At 42.4% G+C, this 24,065-nt stretch overlaps 1 protein-coding gene across 1 annotated transcript; it reads right to left on the minus strand.

Annotated features, from left to right (window-relative positions):
- Positions 1-22,876: 22,876 nt before the first annotated feature.
- LOC113338624 lies at positions 22,877-23,380 on the minus strand. The gene has a single exon (XM_026584003.1). The coding sequence runs from the start codon at positions 23,378-23,380 to the stop codon at positions 22,877-22,879; it is 504 nt and encodes a 167-aa protein (XP_026439788.1).
- Positions 23,381-24,065: the final 685 nt, after the last annotated feature.

Genomic DNA, 24,065 nt, shown 5'->3' on the forward strand with positions numbered 1-24,065 from the left:
AGATAACTGCTATGTAAAGGACATAGTTGTTTCTAACTTTTTTTTAATGAAAGTATAGAATGATCTACATCTTGTACTATGAGCATTCATAGTTTGTTTAAGTGAAATCACCTATAGGGCGCATATTATCTTTAGACTTAATTAAAAGAAAAAATGGAAACTAGTTTATGAAGGCAATTTCAAAATGATTATTCATGATTTCTATAGGAGGTACCACTACTGCTAAGGTGGATACCAATCCAACGATCCAATAATCAAAATTATTTTGTATGAAAGGATATCCGTCCGGCGATCGCAACTGTGGAGTTTTTGGAATAAAAAATATAACTTCTTATGAGTATTGTCAAAAAAAAAAATTGATTTCGACTTGTAGGATTAATTTCCACTTATATATCAAAGCGTGACTCTTTTCACATGTCTAGGAGACGTGCCAAAATTGTGGAAATATCAGTCCTATTTAATTATTTTTTTGACTTCGACTTGTGGGATTAACTTCTACTTATGTATCCAAGCGTGACTATTTTCACATGACGAGGATATGTGCCGAAATTTGTTGAAATCTGAGTCCAAATAGACAAAATAGAGAATAAAACGAGTCAAAAAGTTGCAAAAAGAACATAATAAATAAACTATTATACTCCAAAAAGAAAAAAGAAGAAAAACAAAAGAACTTTCAAATATTACTTAATAAACTCAAACCCTCTCCACCATTATCCCTCTATTTTCTTTCTTTTTTCCACAGACCCAGTTGTTTCTTCATTTATTCTACTCCCTCTTTTCCTTTCGGATAAATTTTTGATGGGGAAAGGGAAACAAATGATATGTTGACATGTGCCTTTCATATTAATGCCCCCATTAAAAATCCCTCCGTCAAAATTTTATCCATATCTCCTTATCTTCCTTTCTTCTTTGTATTTGTGTCCTACTTGATTTTATATTTCACTCTTTATGTTCAGTCTGTGCCCTACAAAATCGACGGGCACAAAGTGACAATCAAATTTAAAAGCAAAATCACACCGCAATATTGAGCCAAACAGGAATAATGTTAATGTTATTCGGGAATTTTAATTTGGATTCCAAGTTATCTTTCATGAAACCTTGGAATATGGCTTTTTTAAAAAGTGTGGAAGACCCCAAATTAAAATCCATTGGACTCGATATTCCACGCTTGGAATGGTTTGAATTCCACTATTAGGCTTGCTCTAAAAACTACTATAGTGTGTCAAAGGATGAGTTTGTAAGAATACAAGTAATATTATGACCAATACTTAAGTGGGAGACAAGATATTTCCATTTCCTAAATTCTCAAATATATTCGAATAATATTATTTTAAATTAAATACTAACTGTATTCCAACTCATAAAACAAAATCTTAGTTGACAACTATTATAAGTTAGCGTAGATAAATATACTTTACTAATATAACAATTAGATATATGCAAACTTCTGGAATACAATAAGCATATATCTTTGAATTTCAGTTTCAGGATCTCGCCTTGAGTATAACGGGAAAATACTTGAACATTAAGATATAAGAGTTTAGCACATGTTCAAATCAATATGTCGACATTATATGTGAACATTCCAATTTCAAATCGTGTACATATCAATGTTTGCAGAAAATTGAAGACAACAAGCATATTGAAAATATAGAAACACGTTTGGTCTATGTCAGGATCAGTCCTAGCTTGGGATTGGCCGCGAACCCAGTTTCAAACACAAAATCATTAGTATTTCACAAGTTTACTTTCTTAGATTATATCATGATATTATTTCATATATAATCCCAACGGTTGAATTCATTTGGAAAGTTAAACATACTAGATAATAATAATTTACCAATTAGTGTTATGTCGATCCACGAAGTCCATAAATAATCTATACTTCATAACTCCATATACTCAAGTCGTAAAACATAACTAGTATAATGTTCAGTGATACTTTGACCATTGTATAATTACCAATTTACCGATATTATACACAAGTAAACAAATTTACTTCGTATGTTATTCTTTTAATAAATACTAACTTGAAAGAACAAAGATAGAAATGAAACAAGTCAGATATATTATTACTAATATCAAAATGAAGAATGATATGTTTGTTGATGACGATACGTCTTTGGGTTCTTCATGAGTAACAAAAACGAGTCTTAACATTTCTATGTTCTTAGTCCAACATAAAAAAAAGTTGAATATAGTAATCGAATCAAATAGCTTCGAGTTTTGGAACTAAAATATGACAACCATACTTGGCATACCATCGCTTGGTGGGTTCAATCAATGCTCTGATATTTAGAACCACAACATCCATAAAACTAAAAGCGAGAAAAGGGTTAGCAAGACAAATGAAAAACGGTTGTGATGTCTAAATTGTTCTATTATCAAGTCTACTAATAGTACTGACAACCCGATAATGGTCAACCATATGTTCATCTCTAATGGAGAATGTGACATCATTTTTAATATTGGTTTAATGCTGAGATAGGCACAACTATCAAGTAAAGCTCGTTAAACTTGAAAGAAGATGATAAATTTGTATGGAATCTCGCTAAATATAAAGTCCCTCTATAAATAGAAAGTTGAAAGTAGAAGGGGAACCGAAGGTATTGAAATTATGCCAGTAATATGGATATTTTCCCAAATATTAAATTCTTAAAATGAAATATGTCCACGACATCCTTTCTACCAATGTCAAAATTCTAGGCATTCTCAACTGCATTGATCTTGTGTGCAAAATCTGTAGTTGTTGAGAAGAAGATCTAACTCATTTGTCAGTGAATTCTCAATTTATTCTTTGTCTAGAAAACCTCCAATATTGGGCATGAAAATCAAGTACAGTTGTGTAATTGATCCTTGTAATTGGTGTAACCGATCCTACTAATTGGTGTGACCGATCACAAAAGAGTTGTGTAATCGATCCTTGTAATTTGTGTAACGCGTGGCAACTTTTGGCCCAATGCCAAGCCTTAATTTGGCCGCGCCTAAGACTATGCCAAAATCCTAGTTTGGTCGCGCCTAAACCATGCCAAAGTCATGCAGGCCATGCCTCCATGCCGCTGGATGCCAAATGAAGGGTTGCAACAATCAATGGCCACCCTTCCTTCTGAGATACAAATCTCAGCCGTCCAAGTTTGCCACCAAACGCGTGGCAACTTTTGGCCCAATGCCAAGCCTAATTTTGTCCGCGCCTAAACCATGCCAAAATCCTAGCTTGGCCGCGCCTAAAGCCACGCCGGCCATGCTTCCATGCCGTTGGCTGCCAAACGGAAGGTTGCAACAATTAACGGCTATCCTTCCTCCTGAGATGCAGATCTCAGCCATACAAACTTTCCACCAAACGACTTGTGGCAATCTCTTGGCTACAGTGCAAACTCTTGGCCACGGTACCAAAACCCTAATTTGGCCACGCCAATGCCATGTCGGCCATGCCTCCATGCCACTGGCTGCCAAACGGAAGGTTGCAACAATCAACGGCTATCCTTCCTCCTGATATGCAGATCTCAGCCGTACAAACTTACCACAAAACGACTTGTGGCAATCTCTTGGCTACGGTGCCAACTCTTTGCCACGGTGCCAAATCCCTAATGTGTCCACGCCAAAGCCATGCCGGCCATGCCTCCATGCCATTGTCTGCCAAACGGAAGGTTGCAACAATCAACGACTATCCTTCCTCCTGAGATGCAGATCTTAGCCGTACAAACTTGCCACCAAACGACTTGTGGCAACCTTTGGAAATGCTTCCAACTAGGGATGCACATTTGGTCGGGTAGGTCGGGTTTTTCCTCACCCTTCACCCTACCCACTGATGGCGGGTAAATGAAGTTATCACCCGCACCCAACCCAAGATCACAGCAGATCGGTTTTCACCCGACCCAAAATTACGGCGGGTTGGTCGGGCGGGTGGCGGGTATACCGATCTTATCAAAAAGAGACTCCATTATTACAGACAGACAAGCTTGGTTTCCTTCGCATAACGAAAAAACAACAAAAAAAATCTTTATACAGAAGTCCAAAAAAGTAATAACATCAAAATCTTTAACACATATTGCTTCTCAGCTGCGAAACTTCGATCAACGAAGATGATTGATTTCTCCTTTCGCCATTAACAATGCATTTTAGGTGAATACTATAATCAAACATACCTGCAAGAAGCAAATTAAGTTGGTGAACAATCTAATAGAGGTTTAAGCTAACTGTTACCACATGAATAATGTGAATGAAGACCATCGCTGGAAACTTGTTCAATATTGTTCACAGGGTAAAATCCCTAAATCAAGTAAAAAAAAAATTGATACTCAATATTTTAGAAATTGATTGAATGGGTTTGTTAAGAAAGATTCTTTGATTATGAATCAACAATCAAATGATTTTGGATCCAGATTTTATAAGAAAAATTGAATTTATATTGGAGAACAAAGTTTAACTTCTATGGAAGATTTTTTCAAAAATCTGTCTTAAAACTTATAGATCTAAAAACTAAAGAGCAAATCATTGTCGTGATTCTACCTTCAGAGATAATTTTTTTGATCAAGACACGTGCAATTTTACTTTTCCATGATTATCTTCTAGATGTATCAATACTTGAAGTCGCCATCTCCACTGCCATCAAAACCCATAGTACATTGATAGATAACTATACCACCTTTTGTAATTATTTCAGCCATTAGAACACCCAAAGCATTGAATTTGACATCACCATTAGTTACTAATGTTGTTGGTCAAAGCTTGGAGAAGAAATCTACTTCAATTGGTCAAGAGATAAGAAGAGACCGAAGTCATGAATGAACACTGTCTCCATCTGCATCAAACTTTCAAGTCCGTTGTATTCCCATTTCAAACCAAAGAATAACGTAAGTAAAGATGACAATAGAAACTGAGAAAAGAAAATAAGCGATTAGGGTTAGCTAGGTTAGATTTCTCACTTATATATGAGAATTAGACGACTAGGATTATTGGTTGGAGATAATCTAAAGGTTGGTGTAGTTTTAGGCGGGTGAGCGGGTAAGGTCGGGTGAAAAAGGGTGGGAGTCATAGTCGACCCGCTGATGGCGGGTTTTTAAAGATGCAAGTCATAGTCGACCTGTTCCATCAGCGGGTAGGTTCGGGTACGGGTATTTTTGGGCGAGTGCGGGTTGGGTTGGGGGTAGGGCCGGGTTTGTGCAGCCCTACTGCCAACTCTTTGGCCACGAAACATACTTAGCTATCCCAATTCTTTGGTCATGGCACCAAATACTAATTAGCCACGCCAAGAGCATGCGCAAGCCATGCCAGCACAGTGGCCACGCCACTGGATACCAACGAAGGTAACCACAATCAACGAACCGGCAAGAATCTTAACTTGCCAAACAATAGCAACATGCTACACGTTTTCCACGAAAACACACGAGACATCAAAATATGTCACAAACTGGGGGATGCTCATCAGGGTATTGGTCTGGCGGTTTACAGCATGCGGCGTACACTACGCCCGTTACAAGAAAGTGTCATAAGAGTGAGGCGGTTAGTAAATACAAGAAGTAATTGTGAAACGTTTCCTTCATTATGGAAACATCAATTCCAGGCGTTACCCGTTACCGCTTTCTTCCATTTACTCAACTGTTTCCACTTCTTACGAGACCAGGGTACATTTCGTTGCGACTTGTATAAATAGCTCTCACCTATTTCCACCAAAGGAGAAGTTTTTGGTCAGGAGAATACAACAGTCATAAATCACTTGTTAGCTTTCCCATCTGTTAGCTTTCCACTTTCTGATACAAGTCGTCAAACAACTACTCTTCCCGAATCAACTATTATGGTATCAACACTCTCTTCTCTTCCCTTCCTAGACCAACCCTTCTCCTCCACTTTGTGACTGAAACAAGTCTGAAATGGCCATTTCTTGGTTTAGGACGGATTTGTACATATTTATTTCTCGAATCAAAGTACTCCCTTGCAGTACATTATTTAGGGTTTAGACTCGTTTCTCACCCACACACTCGAAATTACCGAAATCAGCAGAAACTGTTTTCACCCTCAAACAATTGGCGACCACATTGGGAGATTAATCTATCGGTCACAATATAAATTCCCGATTTCTGATTCCATCTTTTCAACCCAGATATCGAGATGATAGAAGCAGACTAGCCACCGCCTCGTTATCAGACGACTCTGGAACGACTGGGGATTTAGGAATGATTGGGGACTTTTCACAGTCACGGCGCCGCCGCCTATAGAACTCAGATTTACATCAGGGAGATCCATTTTGTTGGGAGACTCTAAAAATCAAGTAAGTCTCGTCAGAGGAGTTGCATGTTCTACTACCTAGGGTTTTCACATAGATAGTAGAAACCGACAGCCATGTTATCCCCATGTTTCATCCCACACTTTCTACTGAAAACACAACATTCATAACTCCATGACTCTCCTGGGGTATTTATGCCACATATAGTCATAACCAAAACAACATTATTCTAAACGAAAAAACAATTCATTCCAAAAGAATAATCCAGAACCCTCATAGGTAACATTTATCTATCAACCCAAGAATCCATAAAACCAGACCATAAGTTAGGCATTCTGTTCGCCTTCAAAAAAAAAAGCCTAAATAAAGAAGTTCAAAACACAGGAGTACATTCAAGGAAAACCATCTAGTAATGGCTTGCTCTTCTTGGTGAAATCCTCCTCCATGATTTCGAGAGTTGTCCGTTTCAGCTTCAGCTCCGTGGACAACCTTTCGATTTCCTCCTCCTGCTGTGCGACCTCATCCGCGGAAGGGCCTTCAGCCGCCGTAGTCTGCAACTTTTCGATCTCAGAGAAACCTTTAACAAACCAGGGAACGTTGAACCCGTGGTCTACGCACACATCACGATGGAAATTCCAGCTTGAGACCACGTCCTCAGAAACGGTATGGCCAGTCACTTTGCACATATCATCAATCGAAGATAAAGCTTCCTCCACTCGCTTGACCAGCGCAAACCAACTAGTAACCTTTTTGGTTGTGGAGATGTGTTCATATTTTGATATATAATGTCTCGTATTTGGCTGGCACGCTGAAGCCGCCGATCAACACATGATCTGGATAAGGAACTAAGTATGGAGGAGCGAAAACGACACCCGCAACCAAATCGACAACTGACAAGGGATTACTAACTACAATGGCGCCAGCGGTCGTTGGAGCACTCTCCTCTACTTGATCCACAACAACAACTTTATCTTGATCGACCTCCATTTCCGGGCCGCCAGGCGCAGCTTCCACGGTTGGAGACAAAGCTGTATCTCCATGGTTTTCCGCCTCGGGGCCATCTTCAGGAGCGGGTTCTCCCTGCGATATCGTGGTTTAGAAATTTTTCAAAAAAAAAAGAGAGGAAAAGGAAGAAGAAGAACGCGTGGAAGACTCACCGATTCACTTTCAGGCTGACTAGAAGAAGACTCAGCGCTGCTGTTGGAAGAGCTATTTTCATCATCACTAGATTCCGAGCTTCCCTCTTTTTCGAGCTCTTCTTCACCACAAGAAGGCTCGGCATTGTCACCCTCTGCCGCGAGACCCGCCGTTCTCTGAGGATGAGCAGTTCCACCCTCTGCTACGAGAGCCGCCGTTTTCTGACTACGTGCAAGTTGGGAAAAGGCGTTCACGCCCTAGTTGAGGAATAATGAAAGATTTTCAGTAACGAAAGAACTATGCAATCCGACTGAGTGGGAAAGAAAAAGAATACATACCCGAACGTTGGAAGAACTGAAAGTCACAAGGGCCGTTGAATCTGATCGAAAACCACCCGCGTGATCTTTCGACCTTCGCTCATTATTTTGGGGACTATCCGTGTCCGTGTTAGGAGACTCCCGTTTGGGCGAGGAAGGATCCCTTAACAATGGATGTCTTGTTAAAGTTGCAGCAGAAGGCTTACCACAGGTATTCTTCACTACGTCATTCACGAATCCATGAATAGCAAGGAACTCGTCCTGCCAGAATATGTTATACTTGGAAGTTGTTGTCGGATTTCGTGTCGAGAGAAAGAAGGGAAGACTTATACTCGGCGTAAGAGCACTAGCATCAAGAGCGGTAACAAGTTTTCTGGAACGGCCGACTGACGAGGGAGAGGGACCCCTTGGTCAAATACCATATGTCGAGCCGCCCTGTCTATGTTGTAAAAGACTGCCTGACAAGATCCTCTAAAGAAAGACGGTACATAACCAGGCGTGCAACTTCACATGAACACAACCTCTGCAATGCTCGTATTCTTTTTGGAAAGCAAAAATGTATTCGGAACATAGGCAAAAGTTTTTATTTGAACAATGGAGCCGTGCACTGGAGCCCATGGATGAAAGTTGACTGTGTAGGAGTTGTCAAGGAAGTCAACCAGGTTCGAGCCAGATCTTGGGCGCCTGTTCACCCAGCGAAGTATCCTATAACCGCCCCAAGACTCGGGAATTAAAGCCAGCGGTTTGGGAGCGCACTTCTCGAAATGGTCCCACAACCACGCTTGAAGAAAACAAACGTGGACGTACGAGTCCACTTTCACGTAGTCGTTTGAAGCACGCATGTCTTCAACCAGATGATCCAAATGTGTGTATAGAGAACCGAGAAACAGGCCGCCAATGGGAAGAACAACACCTTTCACTAATCTGATAGCAAATTTAAGGAGACCCTGTCTTATTTCCTTCATGCGCCGTCGTCAAAAATGTCCCTGGATAACCAAAAAACCAAGAATGCCGCGACGTGAAGTGTACTATTCTTTTGATCCGACTCTCACTCATCTGGGAACCATTGAGAAACCCACCAGCTGTAGAAACACCTCGTCTCGTTTTCCTTCCGAATAAAACCTTTTGACTTCGCAGCGAGAGCAGCGTGCATTTTTTCTTCATCTTCAGACAAGGTGATATCAAGATTCCCTGTTATGGGAAGGTTCAGCAACACAACCACACTTTCCAAAGAGACAGTCATTTCACCCCACCTGTATATGGCTGTGTGAGTGTCTGGACACTATCGAGAGACGAAAGCAACTAAGCTCGGGATATCTTTCCTGATTTGAAGCGCCGCAGAAGCTGTGACATCGCCAATGATTTGCGCTTTGATCAAATTTGCTTTTACACAGTCCTGTTTATCATGAATTGCATCCACTTGTCGAAAGATCGCAACAGACTCTGACAGATTCTGAAGTCAATGGAAGAAGAAGGATACTCTTGCCTCTGAAGGAAAAATCGTATTACACAACCTGGTCGAACCGACTGGATGTCTCCTTCACCCTCTGAACCTGGCAGAAGGACGGTCACAAACTTAGGATGATTTCTCCTAGCTGTGGCGGACGTCGTGAAAAATTCATCATCCATGTTTGGCCTAGATCTGCCAATATTTTTCAAAGATGCGGCAGGGATTTTCTCAGGCGACATCCTAATGAAACCTTCTTAAACTACTTACGCTTCCAGCTACAACAAAGAAAGGGGGACGAAGAGAAGTTACTACAAAGTGCATGAAAACTACTTTATCAACAACGGAGAATCCATTTTGGACGCGAACCAATCTGTTTTAAATTTCAAATCATAACGCTCATAACCGAAGAAATGGGGGACTGGCAAACCCTACGTTGCCGCGGAAAGCACGCCCCTTGCCGAAGCCGTACCTTGCAACGGAAAGTACGCACCCGTCCAAGAAAGCGCGCCCCCACCGCGGAAACTATGCACACGGTCACCCCAAGGAAAAGGAGGAAACCCTAAAAACTAGGTTTTCGTGGTAAAGGAATTGGTGGTAGTCACCTTCCCGTGCATGCCTATTTTGCATAATAATTGAGGTGGCTAACATTACTGCGGTGATCACGCTTGAAATATTTCTACAAGTTCATGGAGGATACACTTATGGCTAGGGTTTGCACCAGTACAAAAAAAAAAAGATTGAAAGAGAAACACTGGAATACATACCTGGAATATGCTTGCCCGCTTTATTGCTACCACTCTACAGTTAGCACAAGGACGTGAGAACAAAGATACAAGATAAAAGAAGAGCAAATCCCTTTTATAAGCGTGACACTTTTGGAATTTGAATAAGGAAAGGATTTCCTATTTGATCTATGTATGGAAAAAGGCAATTGGGCCCGCAAGAAAAATATCCACGATGCCAATATTCCGCGCCACGCCAAGCCAGCGTCGTGCCAAGCCAACGCCGCGCCATACCAGCGTCCACACCATGTCGTGCCACCACCCACGCCACACCAAGCCCAGGCCAACGCACACACCATGCCAAGACAACGCTCACGCCATGCCAAGACAAAGCTAGTGCCCACGCCGAGTTTACGCTAACAGCCCTGTTCCAAGCCAATACTACGCTGGCGTCTCCATTCCGAGCCAATACAATGCCAACGGCTCCATTCCAAGCCGCACAATACCTGCGGCTCCCATTCGAAGCCGACCAACGCCAGCGACTCCGTTTTTAAGCCACACCATGCCAACGGCTTGCCAAGCCAATCCAGCAACGCCAACCACTCCGCGGCCTAGCTAGCAGCACCACGAGCAAAATATACGCAAAGCCACCAGTACAAGAATCGTGAATTCTCCTTACCTCCCGAAAAAGGTTAGACGGCTCTTGATGACCATCTCTTCATGATTTTCCGTTTCGATTTTGTCCTTGTCTATCACCATCTTATGCTTACCTCGCAACAAAGCCCCTGTTCCGATCTAACAGGGAACTTAATGTTGATGGTGGTTTTTAGCTTAGGGTTAAAATCGTAAAACCTTAGTCAAACAGTGACGTCACACTTGAGTAATAATGTCGCCACTAGCACATTTATTGAAACATTCAACGTGTATGCGTAAAATTACCGGGGTACCTTTTTTATGTATATGTTATGCTCCACGGCAGGGCCCTCAGTACTGACTGGCATCATCTCTACACATGCCAACCACGCATGCTAGCCAAACGTGCCAATGGCATGATATGCCAGCCACATCTCCGCGCCAAAGGCATGCCAACCATGCCAGCCGCACCACCGTGCCAGCCACATATCCACGCCAAAGGCATGCCGTGTCAGCCACATCTCTGCGCCAAAGGCATGCCGACCATTCCAGCCGCACCACCGTGCCAATGGCATGCCATGCCAGCCACATCTCCGCGCCAAAGGCATGCCAACCATGCCAGCCGCACCACCATGTCAATGGCATGCTATGCCAACCACATCTTCGCGCCCAAAGGCATGTCGACCATGCCAGCCGCACCACCGTGCCAATGGCATGCCATGCCAGCCACATCTCCGTGCCAAAGGCATGCCAACCATGCCAACGCACCACCGTGCCAATGGCATGCTATGCCAGCCACATCTCTGTGCTCAAAGGAATGCCGACCATGCCAATGGCATGCTATGCCATCCACATCTCCGCGCCAAAGGCATGCCGACCATACCAGACGCACCACCGTGCCAATGGCATGCCATTCCAACCACATCTCCGCGCTCAAAGGCATGCCGACCATGCCAGCCGCACCACCGTGCCAACGACATGACATGCCAGCCACATCTCCGAGCCAAAGGCATGCCTACCATGCCAGCTGAACCACCGTGCTAATGGCATGCCATACCACCCACATCTCCGCGCCAAAGGCATGCCGACCATGCCAGACGCACCATCGTGCCAATGGCATGCAATGCCAACCACACCTCCGCACCAAAGCCATGCCTTCCATGCTGCTGGATACCAAACAAATGGTTGAACAATCAACGGCCACCCTTCCTTATGAGATACAAATCTCAGCCGTTCAAGTTCGCCACCAAACGCGTGGCAACTTTTGGCCCAATGCCAAGCCATAATTTGGTCGCGCCTAAGACTATGCCAAAATCCTAGCTTGGTCGCGCCTAAACCATGCCAAAGCCATGCCGTCCATGCCTCCATGCCGCTAGCTTCCAAACGAAGGGTTGCAACAATCAACGTCCACCCTTCCTTATGAGATACAAATCTCAGCCGTCCAAGTTTGCCACCAAACGCGTGGAAACTTTTGGCCAAATGTCAAGGCTAATTTTGGCTGCGCCTAAAACTATGCCAAAATCCTAGCTTGCCCGAGCCTAAAACATGCCAAAGCCACACCGACCATGCCTCCATGCCGCTGGCTGCCAAACGGAAGGTTGCAACAATCAACGTCTATCCTTCATCTTGAGATGCAGATCTCATCTGTACAAACTTTCCACCAAACGACTTGTGGAAATATCTTGGCTACGGTGCCAAAACCATAATTTGTCCACGCCAAAGCCATGCCTCCATGTCGCTGGCTTCCAAACGGAAGGTTGCAACAATCAACGGCTATCCTTCCTCCTGATATGCAGATCTCAGCAGTACAAACTTGCCACCAAACGACTTGTGGGTGCCAACTCTTGGCCACGATGCCAAAGCCCTAATTTGGCGACGCCAAAGCCATGCTGGCCATGCCTCCATGACGTTAGATGCCAAACGGAAGTTTGCAACAATCAACAGCTATCCTTCCTCCTGGGATGCATATCTTAGTCGTACAAACTATCCACCAAACGACTTGTGGCAACCTTTGGCTACGCTGCCAAAACTTTGGCCACGACACATACTTAGCTATGCCAATTCTTTGATCATGGCACCAAACCCTAATTAGCCACGCCAAGAGCATGCGCAAGCCATTCCAGCAACGTGGCCACGCCACTGGCTACCAACGGAAGGTAACCACAATCAACGGCTAACATTCCTCTCAAGATGCGAAATCTCGGCCGTCGAAAGTCACCACCAAACCAGCAAGCCTATCAATCTTAACTTGCCAAACAATAGCAACATGCTACACGTTTTCCACGAAAATACACGAGACATCAAAACATGTCACAAACTGGGGGATGCTCATCAAGGTATTGGGCTGGCGGTTTACAACGTGCGGCGTACACTACGCCCGTTACAAGAAAGTGTCATAAGAGTGAGGCGATTAGTAAATACAAGAAGTAATGGTGAAACGTTTCCTTAATTATGGAAACATCAATTCCAAGCGTTACCCGTTACCGCTTTCTTCCATTTACTCAACCGTTTCCACTTCTTACGAGACCAGGGTACGTTTTGTTGCGACTTGTATAAATAGGTCTCACCTATTTCCACCAAAGGAGAAGTTTTTGGTCAGGAGAATACAACACTCAGAAATCACTTGTTAGCTTTCCCATCTGTTAGCTTTCGCATCTGTTAGCTTTCCACTTTCTGATACAAGTCGTCCAACAACTACTCTTCCCGAATCAACTATTCTGGTCTCAGCACTCTCTTTGATTCCCTCCCTAGACCAACCCTTCTCCTCCACTTTGTGACCGAAGCAATTCTGGAATGGCCGTTCTTGGTTTAGGCCGGATTTGTACAGATTGATCTCTCGAATCAAAGTACTCCCAATACATTGTTTAGAGTTTAGACTCGTTTCTCACCCACACACTCGAAATTACCGAAATCAGCAGAAACTGTACCCTCAAACAGTGGGAAACTAGATAATTGTAGTATTATTAGTTTTTGATTTGATTTGATTGACTAACGGTTGTTGAACTTTGATTGCACCTAGTTGTTTATTTTTGAGAATCTTATCTTCTCATATAAGATTCACCCAAACTAGATCGAAGTGTCGACGGGATCTTTAGAACTGTTTTTAGATCTAAATACGTCTTGTGATAATCCATTGTTAACAGACTATGTTCTGTGCGTGATTAATTATAAGAGATTCAAGTTATGGTGTGCAGGTGTTTATTGAAGATCTAAGAAGATTTGAAGACAAAGAAGATTTTTTATTGGTTTCATAATCTTTGGTGTGCACAAAACTTGATCGACTGGGATCAACTATAATCGGTTTATCTTTAATAAATTTGATTGATTAGTTGCATAGATCGGCATCACTATATAGCATCTTGGTGGATTCTATATTGGTTGATTGCAAAGTCTAAACACGACTACTTTGGTAGTTGTTGAATAGATAGATCTAAAACCCGACAAAGGAGTTTATCGGATTAAACGGAAGATCCTCTGTCAAACTAATATACTGAGATTGAATAGAGTTGTTACCGAACAGATTTGTTTTTCCTTTACTGTTTGGAATACGAACCAAAGGAATTGTTCAAGTGCGTGCATTTATCGAATGTCGGAAGCGCGGGGATATTGAAGAAACTAGGTGAACTATAGGTTTAGTTGCTTGGTCTTAACTATAAGAAGTTGGTTTAGATTTTGTATAGCGGCTTAATTCTGAGAGTATTTAATACTGGTCTAGGTCCCGGGGTTTTTCTGCATTTGTGGTTTCCTCGTTAATAAAATCTTGTTGTGTCTTTTACTTTTCTATTTCCGCAGTTATAATTGTTTTTATTATAATTAGAAGTGAAATACACAAACGTTAATTTCATATAACTTGATAGTGATCCTATATAGTTTGGTTAAGTCCGAACCTATTATCAAGTAATCACACTTCGATTGCTCTATTTTCTCGATCTCGGATCCATAGACGATCACACAAAGTGTGAATACCGATTCGTTGTATTGTCTCGACTCAGTCCATACGCAATCACTTTCGGTAAGAGGACTTATAGGTGGAAAAAATTTAGATTGAGCAGGCAAACACGAAAAAATCTAACAATCTGTGTTTGGTGCGATACAACCTATATGAATTGAATCCAATTGATGATTCAGTTAACTTGAGGTCAAGATTAGATGACTCAAAGCTGGGTGACATAAAAACAAACATAAAAATTGTTGAGTCTCTTTGCTCTAAAGAAATTTGGACATTTGACGAATGTCGTTTATATCTTAGTCTCACAGAAGATGCTTCTTACAAAATCGACAGAAAATTGTCAGAATTTGCTGAAATGGAAAAACAGCTCTCTGATTGACAAATAAGATCAAGATATATAAAAAAAGGAAGATGAGTCGTTGTCTAAAACATTTAAGATCCTTAAAGTAGGGTTCAAAATAAGGTTGATATGTGTGACTACTAATTTTCCCATAGTCTACGTAATATATTCAGCTCAAAGGATCGAATATTGTGCAATATGGATACCTCTGTTGAACTTACGATGCTTAGTGAATAAATGATAAAAGTATCAAAGTATAAAAAAGACTAGCAAATAAAGCAAATAAATCTAAGTTATCATTTGACACAAGAGATTACGTGGTTCGACTTTGTAGTCTACATCCACGGGATAATGAGTGATTGTTTGTATTAAGTTTAGGTGGTTACAAGAGATCTTAAATGCTTCCCAAAGTAATAGAGAGAACTCAAGTTGTTGTAGATACTTAAGTTCTAAACATTAAATAGGTATAAGATTAAGACTAGATTTTCTCTCCTAAGAATTGAATGCCTTATTTTGTTGGTGAAGCTTGGTATTTATAGCCCCATCGTCTCCAAGTATATCTTCGTTGTCTGTGGATCCATCGTTTCTTGATACACCTTCCGTACGAATGGTACCTTCGTCCACCGTGTGTATCCTCCAGTTAATCTTTGACACCTCAGCTGACCCACGTTCCTTCGGGAACTTCCCAACCTTAGTACAGGTTGTACCTTCGTCCACTGTTGTCCTTATCCAATCATGTTCTGCCACATTCTCTCTCTCCACATGCTTGGATTATGCGTGTACATAAGAGATTAGAGCATTTAATGCTGATTAGATATGTCATCTACCTATGTCCCCTCGGTAGCTGCCTCCCCCTATGTTTAGGTTTTACTTTATCCATCTTGACCGTTGAACATCTTCTCCTTGGGCGAAGGTAAAGTAGATCTACAAAGGTATCTTCCATTGATCAGATATTTCTGTACAGCGAGGGCTATACTGTTATCTTGTGTGTGACCGCCATGATTGTGACACGTGCTCCGCAGAATATTGATATTCACAGTTTGCCCCTTTTCTTTCGTATTCTACCAACTGGTTGAATAGGAAGTAAAGGTTTTTTGTAACGCCGCCATTTTTGCATGCAATAACTTCCTCTTGATTCTCGGACCTTCTAAATTTTGGATTTTCCAACCGCCTATATAAGCAGAGAATAGTTGCAGATATTCTCATTAACTTTCATTCTTCTCTTTTGGAATTGTCGCTCTCCTCCCTTTCTTTCAGAAGTTTCTTGTCTTTCCCGCAACTGTTGCTCTCTTATCGATTCTTTTGGTGCCTTGCTTTTCAGCACCGATCACCATTCTTTGGTTAGTAGCTTTCCGCTTTACTGTTGATGTTTTGATCCTTCGATTTTGCGTCCATTTTTGCTTTAAATTTCTTGTTGATGTGTATTGATTCTTGCATGCGTTAGCTACCATCTTTAGTTTGCTTCTTCCACTGTTTATATTGTTGGGTGTTGCTTGAATTCCTCTCTTTTCCGATCTTTCTCCATGATTGATGTGGTTTCATGATCTTGTTGATGCTATGAGCTTGTACTTCAATGCGCCTTGCGGATGGATTTGATTGTTTCTTTTGGTTGAATTGATGATACCCATGCCTCATCATGCGTTGGATTTTTCCCTTGTCATGTTTCTGCTACTTCTGCAATTTTCAGTCCGCCATTGTTGGTGACTGTTTTCTTCCTGCTAGTGTTAGGAATCATGAAGACATCGAAGAGGCCTACGCGCAAAGAGATGAAGCCTAGACCTTCCATTGAGCCTCCTCCGCGCATGGATCATCCTGATGCTACGCATTCTCCTCCTCCTGAGGATACTAATGTGGCTGAGGAACCTGAGATGGATTCGACTCCTGAGACCGGTGCTCAATCTGTTGTTGTTGCTGAGGTTCTTCCTCCTCCTCCTCCCCATTATGAGCTTCAAAGGTTGCAGCTTCGTGATAAAGATAACTATCGTCATTTGGCTTTGGCTGATATTACCAAGTCTTTTCGTCTTCGCAAATTTGAGATATCCTTTGTCGATGGCCCTGACGTTCTTACGAAATCGTTGATTCGAAGCTTTCCTTATGATGAAAATAACTTGCTGATCAGCGTAGGTCATTTGGCTGCCGGTTTGCTTATGCCTTTGTATAGTAGAAACGACCCTTTCTACTACGATGTTTTGTCCACCATGGATGATCCGTGAACAAAACCCAGGTTCGTGGTATAGAGCAATACAATGGCAATTTTTAGCGTAACCTTCGTGAGTCTTGGTATCGCAGCAAAGGTAAGACCACGCTGGAGTCTTATGACCCTTTTGTTGAGGGAAGATCTAAGCAAGAGGATTATACTCCTTCCAACTCCAACGCCACCTATGATGATGCTATTTAGAGAAGTAGTCTTCTTCCTTGGAGTGTTGGTCCTCGTCGTATTCATGTTACTGCTAAGAAAATCAGAGAAGGTAATACCCGTCGTTTGTTGGAGGAGATAGACAAGACTGGGTTCACTGTCATCCCTTATTCTGCTAGTCTTCCGCTTCCGAAGGCTGATCGTATTCGGATGGATCATGATGACCGTTGGACGCGTACACCTCTTCGTGTTACTGGTCCTTAGGCTTATGGCTTTACTTCTGCAGACCCCAATGTTCCTCGTACAGCTGCTTCTTTGCCTGCTAAATATGATGGATATCATCCTTGGGTTTTCAACCCTGCGTCGTACGAGGTATGCTTCACATAATCCTTGCATCTTTGCTTAGGTTTCCTTTGTTTCATGTATTTTGTTAAGCACTTTCTTTTTGCATCCTGCCCCTACTTATTCTGTTGGGATCGCTCCGGGCTCTGCTAGAAACTATGTAGCTGCAAGGATAAGAAAGAGGAGGGCTTCGTCTGAAGCTGTCAGAACACCTGCGGAGGTAAGGATTATTCCCATTCTTGGTGTTCGTGATCTCCTTGGTTGCTTGCCCCTGATCCTTAACTTTCGCATGTGTTCTTCTTCAGTCTGCCGGGAAGAAGGGTAAATTGAAAGTTGTTATTAATGTCGAGGAGCCTGATGAGGATCCTAAGGTTGGTGAGGAAGAGCCCTGGGACGAAGGTATGGAATATGTTGAGAATACTGCTTTTAGTCCGCACTTGGATGATATGGAAGAGGATTTTTCCAAGGACAATCTCAACCCTCCTCGTGCTAATTCTGGGAAAGGTGATAACCTTCATGGTGCTGGTGGTTCTGCATTGGCGAGTCAGGCAGTTACCCAGGTTGCATCACTTCCTCCGTTGTCGCAGATTCCTTTTCTGGTTTCCCCTGTCAACTCTCAACATATCGCTTTGTCAACCACTAGTATTGCGGCTGTTACCTCCAAGAGTCTTCCAGTTTACCCTGCCATTTCTTTGCATTCGATTGGTTCGTTTTCGACGGACGTGACTCCGGTGGTCAAGGATGCTAGTTCGGATTCTCAGTCGAGGAAAAAGGTTGTGGTTTCTCTTGGCATATTCTCCTTCAACGTTATTCCTATCTCTTTGGGGAGTTCTCAGTCTGTTTCTACTGCTCCTTCAATCAAACCTGTTGGACCTCCGCCTTCATCACCTGATTGGACCGTTTTGGGTAACCTTCCTTCTGCTGGTAACATGGACCTTGGTGTATCTTCTAGCCAAGCTACTCCTTCGGTGCCTAGCTCCTCTATTATGCCTTCTTCACGTTGTAGTGACGGTTCGGCTCTTGTGCCCCATGCTTGCTCTCCAGCAACTGGTAAGGCTTCGGTGATGAACTTGAGCCTTGGTATCTCTGATGATGCCATTCTAGAAGCCATTCTTCGTGAATCAAAGGGTCCCTTTTCTGCGGAGGTTGATCATCATCGTCTTTCTGGCTCCTTGGATATTACTACAAGGATGGATGCTTTGTCTGCCCAATATCAAGTGTCTAAGGATCTATTCTTTGATCCAGGCCTTCGTTCCATTCAAGGCTTCGGTGAGGCCCGCAAAGGTAGTATCCAAGAGATGGAGGCCTTCATGGATACTTATTCCGGTTTTCTTCCTCGTCTGTCTATTTCCTGGGTGAGTGGCCTTTTTCACTGCTTGTTTATGCTTCATTTTGAACCTTTCTGTGCTCCTTTGTTCACAGCTTTGTAAACAAGTAGATGTCGGTTGTATTCTCTTCAAGTTTTATCGGTCCAAGTGTACTCACTTGAATGCCTTGATGGAGCGCGTTCGTCAAGATCTTGCGCAGCAACCTTCTTCCAGTGACGGTACGTACTTCGGATGCTAATATAACTTTGCTAGAGAGTGAGTTGTGGAAAACTAAACGGTCTCTTGAAGCTTTCTTGTTGGACCTTGAGAGGGCTAACAACGCTTCTCAAGATGACGAGGAGGGTCGTAAAGCTGCTGACTCCTCCCTTGCTGCTGAATCTTCCAAAGTCATAGGTTCGCTTTCTTTATCCCTATAGATTTGTCTTCCTTATTTTTGTTTGGTAGCACAGTTCTGAGTGAACCTACGCCTTCCAGTTGGTAGCTCCAGTGAACTTAGATACCTCCGAGAGGAAGTATCCAAGCTAAGATCCGATGTTTGGTATTATTAGAAGAAATCTGATAGATTAATGAATGTAACCGTCCATAACGAAGCGCAAATATCCCTTGTGTCTTTCCATAATTCAGACCTTTTGAAGAAGATAGCTTCACTACGTCAAGAATGTGAAGATTCTCTTAAGTGGAAAGAGGATCTTGTTTCCAAGTTGAAAAACGATATGGTTTTATTGGAAAAACGCCTCTCAGCCCAGGAGATTATCCACAAAAAGCATCATTCCGCTTTTTAGGATGCTTGTGCCTCCTTAGCTAAAGTTATTGCTGAACGTAATGTATTAACTGAGGAAGTCTATTCCCTTAAGAATAAACTTAGCGATGCTATCTCTGCTTCTCCTTCCATGTTTGCGGTAAAAAGATTGGAGGAGTTGGAAAATATTTACCAAGCATTGTCGTCTGAGAATGCTTCGCTCCGGATTGATGGTGATGATCTCCGAACTGAACGGGATACCATTGTTAAAGATCTTGATTCTGCTGAAGTGGACCTTGCAGAGGCCCAACATAGCCTAGAAGAATCCCTTATTCATGTCGGAGGTAGCTTAGGAATTTTCCTTTCTCGTATCCTCCCTCGTATTTCGCTTGCATGTCCCTTTGTTACTCATGTCTTGTTTTCATGCAGGTCTTGAGGAGCAGCTTTTGGGTATGAAAGCCAAGATCGGCCAACTTCAGGGCTAAATATCTTCTTTGGAGGGTTCTCATCAGTTTGATGTTGCTGCGAAGTATAAAGCTGAAACGCTCCAACAGTCCAATGATCAACTTAGTGCTCAGGTGATGGAGCTCCAGCGTAACGCGGCCTCAGTCTTAGTCCAGTCCGCATAGATAAAGTCGCAGTATGAACGTTCTTCTATTGATTATATTAACGATGCCTTTGTTGAAGCTGAACGTCAGGCCGAAGGAGAAGTTACTTTCCCTCGTCTTCCTTATCCTTGATTTGATGAGTGCTTTTCCCTTTGTGAGAACTTCTGTTGGTTTAATTTGTTCCTCAGCGTGAACATTCTTTTATAGCTGAGATGCCTTCCGTGCTTGATGGTGATGTTCGCATTTTTATTACCTGCAGCTTGCTAAGACATGTTAGTCGTATTTTGGTAACATTAGTAGTTCAACCATGTTATTGATGTTTTATTTCTAGACGTATTGTGTCTATTCTGTTGCACATTCTAGTTGTCACTAGGTTCTAAGGTATTTTTAACTTTTAGTGGAACATTCATTATCCTACCTAAGTATCATTTGGCCAGAAGGTACCGCGGTGGCGAAGGTTCCTACGTGGGAAATAATTTTCCTGTAACCCTATGCGTTCAGCCCTGAGACTGATTTAATTCGACAATGTATCTCTACAGGGGATTTCTTACTTTTTTTTTGCCTCTTAAAGGGTGTTGCCACCCCGAGGATCCGAGTATTGAAACATGCGCAGTTGTGCCTTGCCCTGTCTCATCGTCAATTCTGACGGAGGATGTCTATTCTAACCCAATTTCTACTAATCAAACTTTGTTTTTTAGCAAAAATTTCTTTTCATTGATTAGTAAGGTTATTTTAATACCTTTGTTCAGGGATAGAATATGGTGGGTCAGTGCCCGTTCCCTTCTTCTCCTGAGTGATCACCATTTTTCTTACGGATAGTACTTCTTTAGGTACATTGCGTTTCAAGGATGTTGTTGTATTTCACCCTTCGTGGTCCTTAGATAGTAAAACCATTTTTTATATCATGTATGATGTAAGGTCCGTCCCATGTGGGATCCAGTTTTCCCCATTATTTGTTCCTTTGATATGGTGGGATTTAGCGTAGTACGTAGCCTTCGTTGGTAATTCCCCATCTTCTTCGAGATCATCCAGCTCTTCTAACATCAAACCTGTTGTCAGGTTTTTCTCCCATGTTTTTGTCTTTGTTGTAGGAAATATTATCTCTGTTGGGATGACTGCCTCGGCTCCGTAGGTTAGTAAGAACTGAGTTTCCCCGGTGGATGACCTTCTTGTAGTTCAATAGTCCCACAGGACATTGTGTAGTTGTTCACATCATCTTTTATTGTATGCTTCAAGCTTCTTTTTCAAGTTCATTACTATGGTTTTGTTGGTCTCCTCCGCTTGTCCCTCTTGGGACATATAGGAGTAGATTTGTTCTTCTGAATATTGAAAGTGTCGAACAACATATCGATGTTCTTTTCTTGCAACGACTTGCCATTGTACGAGACTATGGCCGCTTGTATTCCGAACCTGCATATAATTTGCTCGAACAAGAATTTGAAGACATATGTGTCTCTAATCCTTGCCAAAGGATTTGCTTCCACCCATTTGGTAAAGTAGTCCTAGCCACGATAAGATATCTCCTTTTAGTTGTTCCTTCTATTAGGGGTCCAACAATATCAACCCCCCATTTGAAAAATGGCCAACGGCTGATAACTGAGTTGAGCTCCGCTGTGCTGAGTGTTTTTCCGTTGTGATAGATGGGTTTTTCTCCTTGCCCTTGATCTTGTACTAATTTTGTATTTGCAGTGTGGCTTGTTGCTGCTAAGTACAAAGTGAGTGTTTCACTTGTAGTTACTGAAGCTAAGTGTTCTTTGATTTTCTTACTTATCCATGATTTAAAGATTTTGTAAACCAATCGATGGTATGTTGCCCCCGTGTTCTTTAGTCCAAAAGGAATCCTTGTATAACAATACAAGTCTCGTGGGGTAAAGAACGCAATATGCTCCTTGCCTTCTTATGCAAGGGTGATTTGGTTGTAACCTGAGTAACCATCCATAAAGGATAGTCTCCGGTGACCTTCGTTTGTGTTGACCAGTTGGTCAACACTAGGTAACGGGTGCTTAGCTTTCGGCGTAAATTCTGATTTGAGCCGACAGTGGTATGAGACCAGACTCGGGTTAATCCTTGGCATGTCCTCCATTGACCATGAGAAGACATCTATGTATCCGCTTAGTAACCTTTGTAGCTGCGTTGCCTCTGAGCCTTCTAGTAATGTACCCACGCTGATTAGCTTGGGTTCTGCCTCTGTTTCAATGTTGATTTTCTTGGTTGGTTCTACTGGTGACAAATTTTTCTTCGAGGTCGTTGAGGAACGCTTTTCTGTAATTGTCATTTGGCGGAGACGTTTGCCCCCGGGGTTGCAGATGTGCTGGTTTCTGGTACTGAGGATGCTTCGGGAACTAAGAAGGCTCCGTCAGTTATCTATTTGTTGTTTGCTTTTCATCTTTTCCTTCCGTTTTGCTGTGTAGCAGCTTTTTCTATGTTAAGTCTGACCTCCGCTAAGTTGCATATCCTTGCATCCTGCTGATCCCCTTTGATCTCCATTTCACCCATGGGTATATGGAAACAAAGGTACTGATGATATGTTGAAGTTGTTCCTCGTAATCGGTGCACCCATAATCGTCCATGATGACGTTATATGGTGAAGGTGCTTCCACCATACAGAATCTAGTGGTTGTCACCAAAGGTCCTGCTCGTACCTGTAAAACAATTTCTCCTCTTGGCCTCGAAGTCGCTCCATTGAAACCATAGATTGTGCAAGTGGATGAATCCATTTGCTCAGCTGGTAGTCACATGCGTAAGTATGGTTCATAAAATAACACGTTTAATGAGCTGCCCCTATCGATGAGAACCTTTGTAACATTCCACCCATGGATTGGTAAGGTGATCACCAATGGATCGTTGTGCATCTCCACTTCTTGGTTTACGTCTTTTGTTGAGAATGTCAATGGAGTATCCATCCGTTTCTCCCAAGTGGTAGTTGGTGGTCCACTTAGTTTAAACACTTTGTGTGTTTCCATCTTTCTTCTGTTCCTTGCTAGCTCGAGGATATCTTCGAGCAGCTCTTCTTGCTCTCCGTAAGAGAAGGTAATAATGTTGATGTATTTGCCGTCTTGAGGTAGATCTACCCTTTTCTTCGGGGCTATCTCTGTGTCAGCAGGTTGGATCTGCACATACTCCGTGAATTTTTCTTCGTCGATGAATCTTTGAATTGTGTTCCTTAGGTGGTAACATGCGTCCGTTGTATGCCCGTAGTATCGGTGATACTCACAGTACTCCTTGGCATTCTTCATTTTGTCGGGTTGTTTCCCTAGTGTTAGGATAATGGAACCCTGGTTTTACTCCTTCCTTGCTTAAGATGTGAGAGAACGTAGTGTTCAACTTTGTGTAGATCTTATCTACGTATTCTCCTCTTCCTTTACCCCTTCCTTTTCCATCTCTGTATTTTAATCGTTTGTCCCGGGAGCTGGTTCTTTCCTCAGCTTCATTTTGCCTCTTGGTTACCTCCGGAATTGGTTCCAGAGAATTTATGCGCTGCGCAGTTGCTTTTGACTGTGGCCTGGGGTTGTCCTTTTGTATTCTTAAAGCCTGATGTAGCGGTATTGGACGTTCCGAAGCTCCCCTTCGGAATCCAGAGCTTTGTTGTGAAGTTCCACGAAGATAGCTGAGGTCCTATCAAGCCCATACTTATATCAATTAAATCTAATTTCTGGGTTGACTTTTCTGATTGCTTGGCACGTCTTTTGCCATCTGTCTGTATATTGCATCAATTTTTCCCTGGGTCCGATGGCTAATGCAAATAGCCTATCTAACCCCGCCTTGGTTGGCTTGTTGTACATGTATGTTTCTAAGAACACCGTAGACAATTTCTCAAAGGAGTCAATTGAATTCGCTGGTAAGTTGTCATACCATGACAGTGCTGATCCTGTTAAGCTCGCCGGAAATTACCTACAAAGTACTATCTCATCTCTTTCCCAG

The sequence above is a fragment of the Papaver somniferum genome, unplaced genomic scaffold (assembly GCF_003573695.1).
Source record: "Papaver somniferum cultivar HN1 unplaced genomic scaffold, ASM357369v1 unplaced-scaffold_19, whole genome shotgun sequence".
NCBI classification, from domain to species: Eukaryota; Viridiplantae; Streptophyta; class Magnoliopsida; order Ranunculales; family Papaveraceae; genus Papaver; species Papaver somniferum.

What these genes read in the sequence shown, in the direction of transcription:
- LOC113338624 (XM_026584003.1), bottom strand. Translation starts at nt 23,380, where the DNA reads ATGAAGAATGCCAAGGAGTACTGTGAGTATCACCGATACTACGGGCAT.